The 14,098-nt window shown below is 40.5% G+C and overlaps 1 protein-coding gene across 4 annotated transcripts; it reads left to right on the top strand.

The window, feature by feature from the left end:
* The first annotated feature begins 1,938 nt into the window (after positions 1-1,938).
* On the top strand, positions 1,939-12,981 carry tp53inp2b (tumor protein p53 inducible nuclear protein 2b). 4 transcript variants are annotated; one of them, XM_079802791.1, is made up of 4 exons: positions 1,939-2,269; positions 4,124-4,469; positions 7,375-7,804; positions 9,377-12,980. In XM_079802791.1, exons 2-4 carry the CDS (start codon positions 4,346-4,348, stop codon positions 9,642-9,644), a joined length of 822 nt encoding a protein of 273 aa, XP_079658917.1. In that variant the 5' UTR covers positions 1,939-2,269; positions 4,124-4,345; the 3' UTR covers positions 9,645-12,980. The 4 variants fall into 4 exon arrangements, with proteins under 4 accessions (XP_079658917.1, XP_079658919.1, XP_079658920.1 ...); XM_079802793.1 differs by having other exon boundaries at positions 1,971-2,269; positions 7,675-7,804; positions 9,377-12,981; XM_079802794.1 differs by having other exon boundaries at positions 2,000-2,269; positions 7,675-7,804; positions 9,380-12,980.
* Positions 12,982-14,098: the final 1,117 nt, after the last annotated feature.

The following is a 14,098-nucleotide window of genomic DNA, read 5'->3' as shown; positions in this document are numbered from 1 at the left end:
TAATACGGGAGGACGGCGGGAAAGAAGGGTAAAATACGGGACTTTCCCGGCCAAAACGGGATACTTGACAGGTATGGACAAGGAACGAGTGCAGATTCAGTTCCATAATCGGAAATGTATTCAAATTATTCTACGATTTCAACACACCAGCAAAAGTTGACATTTTTTGGTAATGAAACATTATGGGCCCTATTTTAAAGGGTTAGTTCACCCAAAAATGAAAATTCTGTCATTAATGACTCACCCTCATGTCGTTGGACACCCGTCAGACCTCCGTTCATCTTCTGAACACAAATGAAGATATTTTAGTGTAAATCTGATGGCTCTGAAAGGCCTCCATTGGCACAATGCACGGTTCACTCTCAAGACCCTTAAAAGGTACTAAAGACGTCGTTACAAAGTCCATCTCACTACAGTGGTTCTACAATAACTTTATGAAGCGATGAGAATAGTTTTTGTGCGCAAAAAAACCCTAAATAACGACTTATATAGTGATGACGATTTCAAAACACGGCATCATGAAGCTTCGAAGCGTTATGAATCAGTGAGTCGATTCAGTGGTTTGAATCGCCAAATTTCAGCAGTTTGGCGGTTTGACACGCGATCCGAATCATGATTCGACTCACTGATTCATTACGCTTCGAAGTTTTCATAACGCTTCGAAACTGTTTTACGATAAAAACGTTCAGCGACCAACTGTGATGTAAGTGATGCGAACTACTTGACATTTTAATTAAATTTAATTGATAATATGACATTATTTATGTAAATCATAACTGAATTTGATGTGACAAGAAACGTTTTGCATTTTATATTAAATAAATAAAATATTGTGGTGTGTGTGTGTGTGTGTGTGTGTGTGTGTGTGTGTGTGTGTGTGTGTGTGTGTGTGTGTGTGTGTGTGTGTGTGTGTGTGTGTGTGTGTGTGTGTGTGTGTGTGTGTGTGTGTGTGTGTGTGTGTGTGTGTGTGTGTGTGTGTGTGTGTGTTGTTTGTGTGTATGTGTGTGTGTGAGTTTGGTGTTTGAGAGCGTGTGTTTATATATATATATATATATATATATATATATATATATATATATATATATATATATATATATATATATATAAAATATTAGCCAGACGAAAATAAGTGACTGTGTGATTTATAAAAAATATATATTATTTGCAATTAGTTTACTTCATAACTACAATAGAACTGGAACTTTACCGTTCTTATTACTTTTTCTTTATTTCCTTAAATCCATTTTAATCCTTTAATAATTTAATTCCTTTAAATTAACCAATAGGTCATTAACCAAAAGACCAGTATTTTTCCATGGCCTAATATGCTAATGAGGAGGTGTCAATCAAACATCAGCCAATGGTGGCATAGAGACCGCCTTCTGACGTTTGATTGACACCTCCTCATTAGCATGTTAGGCCATGGAAAAATAAATACCGAGCTACATTTGAAAATGTACAAACGTTTAAAAGCAAAAAGGTCAACTTTCCGTTTAGCATTTTTTTTTAAATGTTATTTATTTCCCCCAACATTCGTGTTATTTATTTAACTATTTATCTCCTCGCACATTTAATTATCTATATATTTATTTATGCAGGAATATGTGGATTTGTGTATTTATTTATTTGTTTGTTTATTTATTTGTGTATTTATTTATTTATTGTTTTTGCAGGTTTCCACCATATGCATATTATTGTTGCCTACTTCAGGAAAATTGTTAGTAAATTGATATCGTTCAATAATAAATAAAAAGTCCAGCTCCCCCTCTCTGGATGTAATTTTGGCGTAATCTACAACCTTATCCCCCACGTCCCACATCAAGAGAGGGGGAGCTGGACGTCACTTGGCTCTGCAGTGCCTATCAGTCCAACCCCCACCGTTTCGAACTGGTGTAAATCTCCGATTGGTCCAGCTGGCGGAGTGGGCGGAGTCAGGCCGTTGCTACGAGCGCCGTGACATCACGATCAGCTGTTTTGTGCGCTCTGTATTCTGATCTGCGGATCAGCTGGGCGAAGCAATAACATCCCAAACCATATCTGCTAAAAAAAACACACAGCTCGCACATACTGCGACTCAAACGTCGTGGAAAGCAGAATTTACGCGTCGATTTCTTCTAAGAAGAAAGACTTTTTCATATTTTTTTTTCCTGTGAATTTACTACCTCATATAAAAAGAATACCTAAAGCTATGCTTTAAGATTTTTTCCCCTGTTGTTTTTATTGTGTGGTCGTCGCGTTTACAACTTGAATAATTTTGCAGGTAACACAGGTAAGACGCTGAATACACACACACACACACACATCTCCTTCTGTGTTTTAAAGCGAGGTCTGTTTTGTAATAAGCAGGATTGAAACTACAGCAGCTGTCCGTAAACCGTGGACTGGCCATAAATGGCTCTGTTTGAGCAGTATTTTATTCTGTTGACGGTTATGCGCGCTCTCGTTCCGATCACACATCATCATCATTATATATTTTGCTCTCGTCAGATCGCAGCCGTTGACCAAAGCTGGTTTTCTCGACGGTTTTCTTCCGTCTTGAAATAACATGTACAACAAAATTGTGTTTTCAAGTCGACGTTTAATGGCAATGGGTTTAACTTTTGACATTTTACGTTAGAGATACGCCTGTATCTGCAGCTCGTTTATCGACCGTTGTTTGTTTTCGTACATCATTAAACCAGCGGCTCTATTATTGAGCAGAATGTGTGTTTTAGGGTTGATGAATGCAGTCTGTGGTTATGTGAGCGATCTGAGAGCGCTGGTAATACCCTTGATCCGAGCTGTCATTGCTTTGACCCTTTGCGCTCGGTCTCTCTCTCTCTCTCCTTCGCATTATATGCTCATATTCACTGCCGTTATAAGTTTTGCATTCACGTCCGCTTTTTTGCTCGACTATTTTCCAAATATAAGGCCACAGGATCATCGGTTCACACAGGATTCGATGTTGTTGTTTTTTAAAAAGCATCTGTCAGACTTGCGCTAAAATCAAATTTTCCTTTATTAATCATTGTTCATTTGGATGTACGCATTCAATTTGTCCTAAAATAAAATAAAAAACTATTTTTAAACCTTGTTGTAGTGATAAAAAGGCTTTTTTTCTCTCGTTTCTATCAAAAACGATAGCTTCCCTTGTGTTGTTTCGTACTCTGTCCGCTAGTCTGAAGAGGGCGGGGTCACCTGCGTCTATTTTGCGTCAGCATCTTACGTCATCGGAAGCCCCGCCCACTGATGGGCAGATTCAAATTTGCCTGTAGGGGAGCCATTGGGACTGAAATTAAATTGTTTTTTGGGGGTTCTATGATGGCAAGATATGGCATTGGAAAAAAATCTGTTTATCTATTGAATGATTTAACACAAGAAAGTTATATGTATGGATATAAACTCATCATCACCTCAAAGATGTGCATAAATTAACATTAGATAAGCTTGTAAATGTATAAATAGTCTAATGGTTTTTAAATTAAATTCATTTTAATGAAGTGATTTGTTATGCAAATGGCTGTTGATGAACAGTACTGCATATTCTGGGCATAGTTAACAAGTTCTGCTCATAAACTTTAATCCAAAATTAGAGAAAACAAATATGACATTTAATTTGCATAAAGACCGCAGCATATTCAGGACGATTGTTTTTTGTTTTTTTCCCCCACAGTGATATTTTCATGAAAGATACCAATACTGTAATGCATTATTATATATTAATTATGTATATGTAATCACATTATTACATAACATTACACAATGGCATAATCTGAATACTCGAAGTGCCACTAAATCTGTGGTTCTGCGGTGTTGTGTTAAATGTTATTTCTATGAAATGTTACTCTAAAAACAGGGTTTCTGCAGGTCTTAATCCATCCTTACACTTTAAAAAGGTCTTAAATCATCTTAAATTCATAAAGTCAAGGCAATAAATCTTGCATACATAGCAAAACGATCATTATCTTCCTCAGTAATTGTTGCTATTGATGTATTGTGTTCCCTTCAATTTATTCCTTACATTTTCTTTACTTTAAAACTCTTACATTTGCTTTCATAAAACCTGCAGAAACCCTGAAAATATTTCATGATATGGTTTTCTTGACCATCCCTCCTGTTCTTTTTCTGTCTTTGTCGAATGTAGATCTTTGCACCACAACCAAGTGAGACCTTATATTGTACTGCGCCTTCTCTGAGACTCCTTTACTACAACACAAAAGGCCAATACGTCTGTGATCGACCAGCCAAACAGAAACAACAACATTAGTCACTATAGCTAATAAAACAGAAACGAACAAAAAAAACCTTCTAAGGCAGCTATCCCTCAGGAAACAAAAAACTGTGACCTTTGACCTCCGAGGCAGCCATGTTCCAGCGGATCAGCAGTCTGTTCTTTGGAGACGTGGAGGAAGTTGCTCCGGAGCTGAAGGGACCAAAGCCCTGTGTGACTGAGGCTGATGAAGAGGGGTGGCTCCTGGTCAATCTGCCCGGTGAGTGTCCTGCACAAACAACGGAAAACACGTCTTTAATGGCTCACAAATTAAAGGCAAGGTGTAAATTATAGGGAAGGTAGCTTGTCGGGGGGGAACAAGGCAACTTGTGGATTTATGTTTATGAATTCGGTAAACATTGGCTTGGTTCCAAAACCTAGTGAACTGCCTCACTATTTACTGTCTATATAGGCATAACTATCTTCTAAGACATCATTATCATAACCACCATGGAACGCTTTTTCACACAAGAATTGTCAAATGCTCGTTGAATCCAATAGCGATTGACATTAGCATGTTGCTAAGCTAAAGACGTGAGAATACTTTACTTGAGTATTGCCATAAATACTTCCAGCTACGCAAGCTCAGTTTTGTGTGTTGAGTTCTGAATTGTGCCAGACCGCATTTAAAGCTACACTGTGTCACTTTTTTAGTTTATTCTTAGCTAAAAACACTTAGTTCTTTAAAAAATTAATGTGCTCATTAATGTATATTTACTTCTTTCAAGTAATAAAGTATTCTCGTAAGTTTATAATATGCCATTGAAAATACATACGGTGAGGGGTTCGAATACGGGTCGCCATGTTGCCCCTCCATCTTGAAAGTACATTAGCCAAAGAGGGACATACCCGTAAGTTCAAGCTTCGCCTTTGGCGTTTTAACACTCGATGGCACCGTGTCGAATGTCGACGAGGTCGAACTGGAAGCCATGTTAATCTTGGACTAAATCGGCCACCGTAGGAGTTAAAACCAAATCGGAATTGAGAGGAACAGAAACTAATATTCACTGGATGGTCATATACCTTTTCACCACTAGATGGGGGAAAATATCACACAGTGTAGCTTTAATAATGCAGAGAATCTACTGTCATACCGTCTACAGTTTAAAAATAGCTGTCTGAAATCACATACTGTCCAGTAGATACTACATTTGGTTTGAAATTAACTTTGCGACTATTAAAAAAGTTGGTTTTAAATAGTATTATGAGTAGTATGAATAAAATTTGGACGTACTACATCACATGATCTACCAACATCAATTGCGTCCAGTGTTGCCAAGTCCGCGGTTTTCCCATGGACTTGGGCTACTTTTACCCCTTTTCCACCAAGGGGAAAAAACCAGTTGGTACGGAGCCAGAGCCCAGTTTCAAATCAGTTCTTTGTCTTTCCACACCCAAAGCACCAGCTCTGAACCAGGAAAAGTGGTTCTTAAGTGGGTCTAGAAGTAAGAACCGCTTGCGTCAGGGGCCGGGGTTACTGTGACCAACAAGACCAACACAAACCTGTGACCGCCATTTTTGAAATAGCAGCTAATGGAGCTAAAAGCTGCTCGATTGTAATCTCCGTCTATACAAATTACGGCGACCTGCACGAATGCATTGGATTCGCTGTGTTTTGATGCCGATGATCGTAAAGCCATGAGCCTCAATAGTAACGCAACATTCGCCATTGTTGATGGAAGGAAGGTTTGTTCGAGATGCATCGACGCTGTGCAGACCGATCGCCATATGACAACAAGTCCAGCAAAATCATACGACTCCTTATGCTTTTGAATCGCTCTTGCGATATTTTGATATCATACGCTGATCGTCTGCGCAGCGCCGATGCAGCTCGAACAAGCCTGGTGTGTGTGTGTGTGTTTGTGTTTCCCGCTGCCTCGCTAGCGCTGCTGAGAAAGATGAGACGTATACAGTGACGTAAGACTGGCTCTGTGGTGGCTCTCAGCCTGTGGAAAGGCAAACCGGTTCTTAGAAGGCTCGTGAGTCGAAGCACTCCGAACCGGCACTAGCACCGGCTCTGAACTAGCACCGGCTCTGAGCTAGCACCGGCTCTGAACTAGCACCGGCTCTGAACTAGCACCGGCTCTGAACTAGCACCGGCTCTGAACTAGCACCGGCTCGGAACTAGCACCGGCTCTGAACTAGCACCGGCTCTGAACTAGCACCCGGTTCATGCTGGCGGAAAAGGTGTATTTTACACTGTTGACAAAACCAGCCCAGTTGCTATTCAAAACCGTCCCAATCATGCCCAAATCATGTTCCAGGGGGGTAAAAAGCGAGTTTCGGTGTGGGGAAGGGGGTGTCGCTTCAACTTGTGGGTTTTTTTTAGTCTACGAGTTGAAGCGACACCCCCCGTCACGCAAACCTGGCAATCCTATTTGCGTCGCGTAATTGTCATTCACAAATCCCTCTCCTGCTTCATGGGATAGTAAAGTGCTTATTGAATGCATTCTCTGGAATCCCACCGGAAGTAGTGGGCCATCTGCGCAGGATGAGAACGGTGGTGACGTTTCTCCCCGCACCCCCCGGTATGCAATTTCAATCGAGGGGAACACCATCCCCCAACCATATATAAATCCAACTAATATCACAATGTTGAGCCCCTCAAAATCACCGCAAGGGAAATTTCCTCCGTGACAGCCCTACATGTTCAGAACCACCTGAAGAATAATCTGATATAAACAGACATTAAAAGATAACTTTATCACCCTCTTGAGCCATGAGGCTTGTCACACCCACAAAACATAAGTAAGGTGAAGTGTGAAATGTTTTTGGCAGTCCAGCCCTTATTCCCGATAGTCCAGTCCCAAATATCGCCAGTAGTTGAGGCAGTGTTGCTATACATCACTAGGTTTTAGAACGAAGTCATTGACACTTTATAAAGTAGTACATGGTGCTTAGATAATAATATTTTAAAAGGGTTATAAGAAACTAATGACAGTATTCCTATTCTCTGTGTTTTTCTGTTGTTTCTGTATCCCTTCTCATTTCTCCATATTTGAATGAATTCCTTGTACTGGTATGTGTGCTCATGGTACTGGCATCCCCCACTCGCATGGCTTCAACCAAACCCTTCATATTCTGGAAACACACCCTGTTCTGTCTTCTATCACTTCCCACTTAAGGCGAGGATGGGCCAGAGGCGGCATTAATAGCGCGCCCCCGTCCCCGCAGTGAATGTCATGCATCTCATATATGTGCCCCCTCTCCTCATACCTGCAAAAAGCGCAGGAATAGAGCAGGCAGGACACAGGCAGCACATCCTTCCTCCCCTTCCACCTGCTCTCCTCCTGATCCCGCCTCCTTCTCTCACCTTGAGTCAGTAGAAGTGAATGTGTTGTTAAGCGAGCGGGGCTCGTGCTCCTGTAGTGACTGCAGCATGGATGAGAGCTGGTTTGTCACCCCTCCGCCCTGTTTTACTGCAGAGGGAGCCACAGCGGAGGCTAGTCCCATGGAGGACCTCCTCATCGAGCACCCCAGCATGTCCGTGTACGTCTCGCCTGGCCCTCTCCCTCCGGTGGAAGAGAGCACCACCAGCCTGGCTGGCAGTGTTAGGTAAATTTCACTTCCACTGTTCCAACATTTATGCATTATGGGTTTTCAAACCTGTCCTGGAGGACCCCCCAATACAGCACATTTTGTATGTCTCCCTTATCAAACACCCAATTCAGGTCTTGCGATCTCTACTAATGAGTCGATAAGTTGAATCAGGTGTGTTAGTGCTGAGGGGCTTCCAGGACAGGTTTAAAAACCCCTGATTTGGCAGACTCTTTTATCCAAAGCGACTAACAATAAAGCAGAGGTCTCCAACCCTGCTCCTGGAGACCTAACGCCCTGCAGAGTTCAGCTCCAACCCCAATCAAACACACCCGAACCAGCAAAGGTGGAGCAGGGTTGGATCCGAAGTCTGCAGGAAGGTAGCTTTTCGGGAGCGGGGTTGGAGACCTCTGCAATTAGATTAGATTAGATTCAATTGTCATTACACAAGTACAAGTACAAGGCAACAAAATGCAGTTTAGGTCTAACCAGAAGTGCAATAGAAGAACATCAGCAATTTGTCACTTAGCCGGCAATATTTGTAATTCAATTCCATGTTTAATAGAACGCTAGATTAGAAAACAAACTACAGCAGAGGAGAAATGAAAAAAGAAAAAAAGAAGAGGTAACCTGGTGCAACGCGACAGGCACAACAAATAGAAACCAGATCAGCTCCAGTAGTAATGAAAAGATTTATCTTGAACTCCACTACAAATGGAGTACACCACAACAAAAGGGTTTCTCCTCAAATAGGGCCCTATTTAAGGGTATAGGGGCAATTTCAGACACATTCCAGTCCTGGAGAGTTTAGCTCCAACCAGGATAAAAACTTGCTTGCCTATAGCCTTCTAGTAATCTCGATGACCTTGATAATCTGGTTCAGGTGTGCTTGTTTAGGGTTGGAGCTGAACTCTTCAGGGTCTAGGACCAAAGTTGCCCATCCCTGGTTTAGCTCCACTCCTAATCAGACCTGAACCAGAAAACCAAGGTCTTCAGTATTACTAGAAAGCGACACCCAGGTTCATTTGATCGGAGCTAAACTCTGCAGGACAGTGGATCTCGAGGGCCAGAATTGCACAGCCCTGGCCTACTTATTCTAAAAGAAATTTGTGTATTATAACTCCACCTTCTTTTACAAAATTTGGTTCACCACCTCTTAAAAATGCCTTACACTAATATTCTCACTGTCATTTAGATCAGACATTTCTAATTGGAAATATTGGCCCCTGAAATTTGATTGGCTGTTGATAGCCATTTTGCTCACATGCAAGCATTTGCCATATGATTAATATTGTAGGATATATTAGCACTTACACCAGGGGTATCTAATCCTACTTCTGGAGGGCCTCTGTCCAGCAGATGTTAGCTCCAATCCAAATTAAATACACCTGAACCAGCTAATCAAGATCTTCAGGATCACTAGATACTCCCAGGCAGGTGTGGCAAGTTGGAGCTAAACTCTGCAGGACAGAGGCCCTCCAGGAGTAGGACTGGCCACTGTCTTAATTCTGACTTCCATCTTCCTACTCTTCTTATTTCAGTTTCAAACCATTCTGTCCATTCTCACTCAAACGTTTCCCATTCTTCCAGCAGGATGTCTGAATCCGCAATGCCCGCTGTGACCAGGAGCAGCATGACCACACGGGTGACCCGAGGAGCGGCCGCACAGGCAGGTGCCCTAGCTAAAGTCACCCAGGTCTCCAGGGTCCAGAGGGCCAAAGCCCGCACTGAGCGTCGACACCTGGCACGCAATCGCATACAGCGCCAAAACCGTGTGCGTGAACAGGTCCAACGGCGCGCGCCCCACACCCGCAACTCCTTCCTGCACCAACCGTGCCAGCGCAACATCTGCCACTGAGGCATCAAAGTTTACATCGAGGGCATTATTACACATAGACACCCCAAGAAACCCAAACCTACCAATGAATCCCCTTCCTTCTCAAATGTCCTCTAAAGTCCTCCTTTTGCTTTTACTCGTTTTACATCCATAATGTTATTCAGTTTCATATTAATCAGGTTTGTCCCTGAGCACAAGCCAGTTTATCTTTACCCTCTTCTCACTCTTATCCGGCAGGCAGGCCACCACCAAGCACAATTACTCTGTCTAAGATGACCCATATATTTGCTTAAATGCCATGCACCTCCTGTGTGTCCTAAATCAATTTCCCAATCCCGGAGTATAGCCGAAAAGGAGACACATTTAAACTCTGTATCTTTGCATACAACATCCCTCTAAATGTATAACACTGAAACTTCAGGTACATCAGCGCTGTTTTTCACATCCTTTTAGTTTGTGGGGGAAAAAAAGAGCCAAACGTTGAACACATTAACCCTAAAGCCCCGGGTATACTTCATTTTGCGTGTTTCGCTCTGAGTCTATCAAAGCATACTCCGCATATACCGTGAGCGTGGAAAGACGCATTTGGCGCGTATGCACTATCTAATGGACTTTTGTATTCAAGCGCTCAAATCACCCGCATATGTGCTGTTGTACGTGCACCATCCAACATCAGGGAAAGCATACGGCCTGGGCTTAAGATTTCCAGAAGAGAATTGTACCTAGTAATGTAATGTAGTACTAAAGCAACAAAAGAGTCACTTGAAAACAACAAGAATGAAAAGTATGTAGATAAAGGTGTGAGCAAGAATCAAACAGATACAAGTAGTTGAGAGTTTACAGAGCAAGTCAAATAAAGCGGGATATGTTTGCAAACAGGTCATTTCAAAGCAGATGTTGCTGCTTGATTTTCAACATTACGGTGCTAACTTTCAAAAAAGATTCAACCCCCAAACAATTGAATTGAATTGATTGCTATTATATGACCTCTGTTAGGGAACACCTGTCATAGGTGTACTCCTGCAAAGGCAGAATCCTTCCTAGAGAAGTCAGAAAAGTGGTGGAGAAAGCGGGCAACACCGATTCTATACATACCCTGCATGGAAAGAAATACCCCAGTGTATTTAAAGATAGATCATTTCACCCAATTTGTTTGTGTGCTATGAATTTGTGTTTATTAGAGCATTGCCTTGTATTAGCTTAGCTTAGCAACAGGCTAACATCAAACTTTAGTGAAATCGAGTCTCTTGAGGCAGCTTCTTAAGTAATCGAGCTCACTGGATTTAGAAACAGAGCCTTTAGGAGGGCCCATCATGGACAGGACTGATACTATGCCAACAACACGTCACTAAGAAGAGTCATTACTATTTTACACTGATCTTTTAGGGATATAGCCGGTTAGCATTTCCCTAAAATGTGATGTGAAGCTGAAGTGATCTAATAGGAAAATCACGGGAGTATCGGGGCAGTGTGCAATGTCTTTACAGGTCACATGATCAACATATAGAGCTGAGGAGAGGTTGCCATAGGCTATAGATATAATGTGCAGGATAGTATAGATAGTCTATTTGCTTTGTGGAGGATTATTGACGGGTGGTGTCAAGAATCTTAAAATGACCTCAAAATTAAAACCTGGCTTACAAAAACTTTACCCCCCCCTCCCAATATATGTTCTTGTCCATTGATGTAGAGGCTTATTTTGCAAAGTTTTAAGTGTAGCAAAGAAAAAAAGGCTCGAAAGTTCCCGTCCAGAGAAATCACTGTGACCACAGAGACAAAGAACGAAATCTTATGACCATTTCTCTGTTTCTCAAATCATCCGTTTTCAAACGACGTCACTATTCGCATTTCATCATACCTCTTATATTGATTATATGATTGTGATTTACATCTTTCACTGCACTCTGACGTTTGTCTGTCAGAGGTTACACTAATCAACGTCACTCACACCAACATGTGCGTTGAATCCTAAAATGTGCTCTTCCTCGATAGTCAGCAAATACCCTCGGCACATTTACAGGAAATGCGTCCACCACATCGTGATCTATCTTATGTGTATTCAGTAATGAATAGACTAACAATGGTGCTGAAAGTATATAATTATATGACTGTTTGTACATTTTTTGAGAAGTTTGCACTGTCATACGTTTTATGGAGAATCATGGTGTTAGCAGTATGTTTTTGTTTGCATCGGTGAATGAGATGCCATTCCAACATGCATGAGTTGGGGGGAAAAAGCTACCTTAAGAGGTAAACAACAAGTTGCATTCAAATGTATATAATTGCAATCTATTTACAGTTCAGTGTTTGCGTTTTGAAACATCACCTTCCTGTTTTCATGGTATCGTTTAACCGTATGTTTCTCCAAAAACTTGAGTACACTTCCTTCTGCTGGGTATTTTATGATACGAACCAACATTTGCCATGTTGTCAATACCACTGTTCTTGCATTAAGAGGATTTGATTTTACATGCAATTTTCTTTATTTCTTCTGTCATTTAATGTTTAATCATTTTAAGAATCCGTCTTGTAGTCGTTCCTATCACCTGCCAAAATCTGTAAAGCTATTATTGTAGTGAGCTAACAAAATAATGTAAGTATAATGTAAATCTAAATATGCTATTATTTCTTTGTTTTCATTTGGACTGATTCTTTATCATATTGACTCTACAGAGAGAGCAGTACGAATGTCAGTGGTGCATCTAGGAAAATCCAATGCCGTGTAGCCTTACAAGGGTCCTTAACATCATCCACTTGAAGGTGTCTTCTATTCGCATTGTTTCTATGTATTAGACGAAGTGGATAAGGCAATATCGCATAATGAACATAAAATCAGTGATCTCTGCCCTCTGAAGAGATCCACCGCTGTTGTTCACCGTCACAGCTGGGCACTGTATACTCTGTGTTATTTTTCTCTATGTGTGTGTGTGTGTGTGTGTGTTAAATATGATTAATTTAATTTCTGGGACTATAGAATGACGTCCGTTAGGCCTCGCGAGAGGCTGGTGGAAGCGAGTATAGTTATTGTGATTTAAGGGAGGGTTGACTGAAAACATGAAATGAGAAAAAAAAACGACAAAAATAAATATGCTTGTATTTTTCCTCATGTTGTTATTTAGAAGAGATGTTCACCTTAGTAACAAAAGTACAAAAATAGAGTATTATACAGATTGGTGTCTATGATATCTATGGTGATTGTGCCTTTCACTTTTCTGCATGGTTTTCATGATGTGCCGACTGTTTCATCCATTTGACATGGGCATCAGAGACCTATGCAAAATACTATGATGGGTTTCCAGCATCCATTCAGAAATGCAGGTACCAGACAATAACAATAAACACTCAGGATGCAACTGCAATCTGGACTCGTTATTTACCTGTGTGCTTATTTCTGTAGATCTGTCTTCATCCATTTGACTTGAAAATATACAATATGTTTAAAAATATGCATGTAACTGTACAAGCATAAAATAGAAATACTAAATACAAAAATCAACAATTGTGATCCTGGACCACAAAACCAGTCATAAGGGTCCATTTGTTTTTAATTGAGATTTATACATCATCTGAAGCTGAATAAATAATCTTTCCATTGATGTATGGTTTGTTAGGATTGGACAATATTTGGCTGAGATCCAACAATTTGAAAATCTGGAATCTGAGGGTGCAAACATTTTTGAATCTCCTTTAAAGTTGTCCAAATGAAGTCCTTAGCAATGCATATTACTAATTATAATACATTTTTATATATATATTTACGGTAGGAAATTTGCTAAATATCTTCTTGGAACATGATCTTAATATCCTAATGATTTTTGGCATAAAAGAAAAATTGACAATGTTGACCCATACAATGTATTGTTGGCTATTGCCACAAATAAACCGTGAGACTGGTTTTGTGGTCAGAAATATGTTAAAACAAAACAAAAACCTCACAAAAAGTTTCTTATAGAGACATTTCAAAGAATACCAGGTTACATGTAGCTAGTATTTTGTTATGCTACGTACGCTGCTATACAGAAAAGTAAGGGTTAGCTAGAGTATTATAACCGACATTGTCCGTTATTATGAGAAACCTCAGTTGGTTTGACGTACATTTAATCACACACACACAGACACACGCACACACACACACGCACGCACAATGCAGACAATCTTAGAAAAAAGGGAAAGAAATACTGATGCTGAAGAAGGCAATTCGATGCATTACCGATCTGGGCTGTGTAAACGTTTTTTAATTGTACACATTTTGTTATCAGCTTCTGAAGAGAAGTGCTAAATGAAAAAATATATGATATTTAACAAAATAAGAAAGATGTACACATCATCCTGTTCAAAGGATTTCACCGCCCTGCTCTTAATGCACTGTGTTTCATGGAAGCTCGTTTCTGCCACTAAAAATGAAAAAGGTAATTGAGACTCACAATTCTGACTTTTGACAGAAATGTAATTTTGTCATTTTTGGGTGAACTAAC

This window comes from Gobio gobio, assembly GCF_949357685.1.
Source record: "Gobio gobio genome assembly, chromosome: 21".
NCBI classification, from domain to species: Eukaryota; Metazoa; Chordata; class Actinopteri; order Cypriniformes; family Gobionidae; genus Gobio; species Gobio gobio.
The sequence above is the reverse complement of the archived record's forward strand: the minus strand, read 5'-3'. Positions and strand labels throughout refer to the sequence as shown.